General features: G+C 47.0%; 1 protein-coding gene across 1 annotated transcript in view; it reads left to right on the forward strand.

The window, feature by feature from the left end:
• LOC311308098 (OTU domain-containing protein 7A-like) overlaps nucleotides 1-601 on the forward strand; it is a gene marked incomplete at its 3' end in the record, with an annotated part of 67,458 nt that extends 66,857 nt beyond the window's left edge. Inside the window, exon 13 of the mRNA XM_084437034.1 lies at nucleotides 1-601. This exon is cut by the window's left edge and continues 1,196 nt beyond it. Coding sequence (XP_084293160.1) covers nucleotides 1-601 — 601 coding nt within the window.
• Nucleotides 602-1,645: the final 1,044 nt, after the last annotated feature.

The following is a 1,645-nucleotide window of genomic DNA, read 5'->3' on the forward strand; positions in this document are numbered from 1 at the left end:
CGCGCTCGCCCCCGCCCCCGCCCCCGTCCCGGTCTCCGCCCACTACAGCCACACCCCGCCCGTCCAGCGCTCCAGCATCATCCACCTGCGCCACGTCACCGCCGGCCCGCCCGCTGTCCAGGAGGAGCCCTACCGCCCCCTGGTGGGCACGCTGAAGACCTGCGCCACCTACCCCCAGCAGAACCGCTCGCTCTCCTCCCAGAGCTACTCGCCCGCCCGCCTGTCCGGCGTCCGCACCGCCAACAACAACAACAACCCCGCCGCCGCCACCGAGCCCTATAACATGCCCTATAACATGCCCTATAACATGCCCGGGGAGCACAAGTCCCACACCTACACCGACGGCTTCAACGCCAACGACATCCGAGACTGCCTGGAGTTCGCCGACGCAGACTCGCCGCAGACCTGGGGGAGCACGGACAAGCCCAAAGGCCGGAGCAGCGCGGGGGGGGGCGGGGTGTACTGCACCCAGCAAAGGAGGTGCAGGAGGGAGAACTGCTCCTTCTACGGCAGGCCTGAGACAGAGAGCTACTGCTCCTACTGCTACAAGGAGGAGCTGAAACGCAGGGAGAGAGAGGGCAAGTCGCACAGACTGGGATAGCCCACCCGCCAGCCGGAGTTGGTTTGAGCCGGGCTGGTCTGGACAGAGCAGAACAGTGGCCATTTTCGAAGGTACCAAACAGATGAACATGCACATAAAGGGTAGTACAGAATCTCGTTGAAATGGAAAAAGAACATTTCTTACTCTTAAAAAAGTATTGATTTCTGTCACTTTTATCTCAGTGTAGGCTACTGTAAGAGGACACAACTACTTGATGAGAAACAGAGTGTATTTGAGGAGGGAACAGCTTTGGCCAGGACATTATACCTATTTACTTTTCTCATGATGTGGTTCAATGGAACGGTTCACTGGTGAAATGCCAGAAGCCACTGAACTCAAAAGATAAAGATTATATTGAAATATAATGATTGTCAATCTAAAATTCCCTAACTATTCTCTCAAAAGTCACTTGTCAAAGCTGATCTATTTAGTGACTAGAACAGTTTTTGGAGCAATAAGTATCTTAATGTCAACTTAATGTGACCCAACCCCTCTCTATGCACTAATTTGCTCAAGTAGAAAATTTGCTAAAATAAAAAAGCTGAATATCAGTGACATACCATTGGATCATATTTGAAATACAATGTCCTCATGTGATGGATGGTAATGCACTTTTTAAACTTCTTTTTACATTTTATTGCAAAAATGACTACAGGGTTAAGTGAAACAAAACATTTATTAGTTTCATTGAAATATAAATATAAATGCACCTAGTCTTGCTTTTTGAATTCTTGACTAGTTTTTATTTTTTATTTAAAGAAGCTTTTAATCAGTGGTTGTCTTATGGTTATTGTAACTGGTACTGTGTTTGTATATGCTTTATATTTGATTGTTTAACTCTCATAAAACATGTCTCCTGGCCAAAGTTGTTAACACTCAACATTCAACTGACATACTGTACTGCTCAAACACTCAACATTCAACTGAACATACTGTACTGCTCAAACACTCAACATTCAACTGAACATACTGTACTGCTCAAACACTCAACATTCAACTGAACATACTGTACTGCGATTTGTAACCCTTTTATGTGACTGGTCC

The sequence above is a fragment of the Borostomias antarcticus genome (genome assembly GCF_949987555.1).
Source record: "Borostomias antarcticus genome assembly, chromosome: 4".
Lineage (NCBI taxonomy): Eukaryota > Metazoa > Chordata > Actinopteri > Stomiiformes > Stomiidae > Borostomias > Borostomias antarcticus.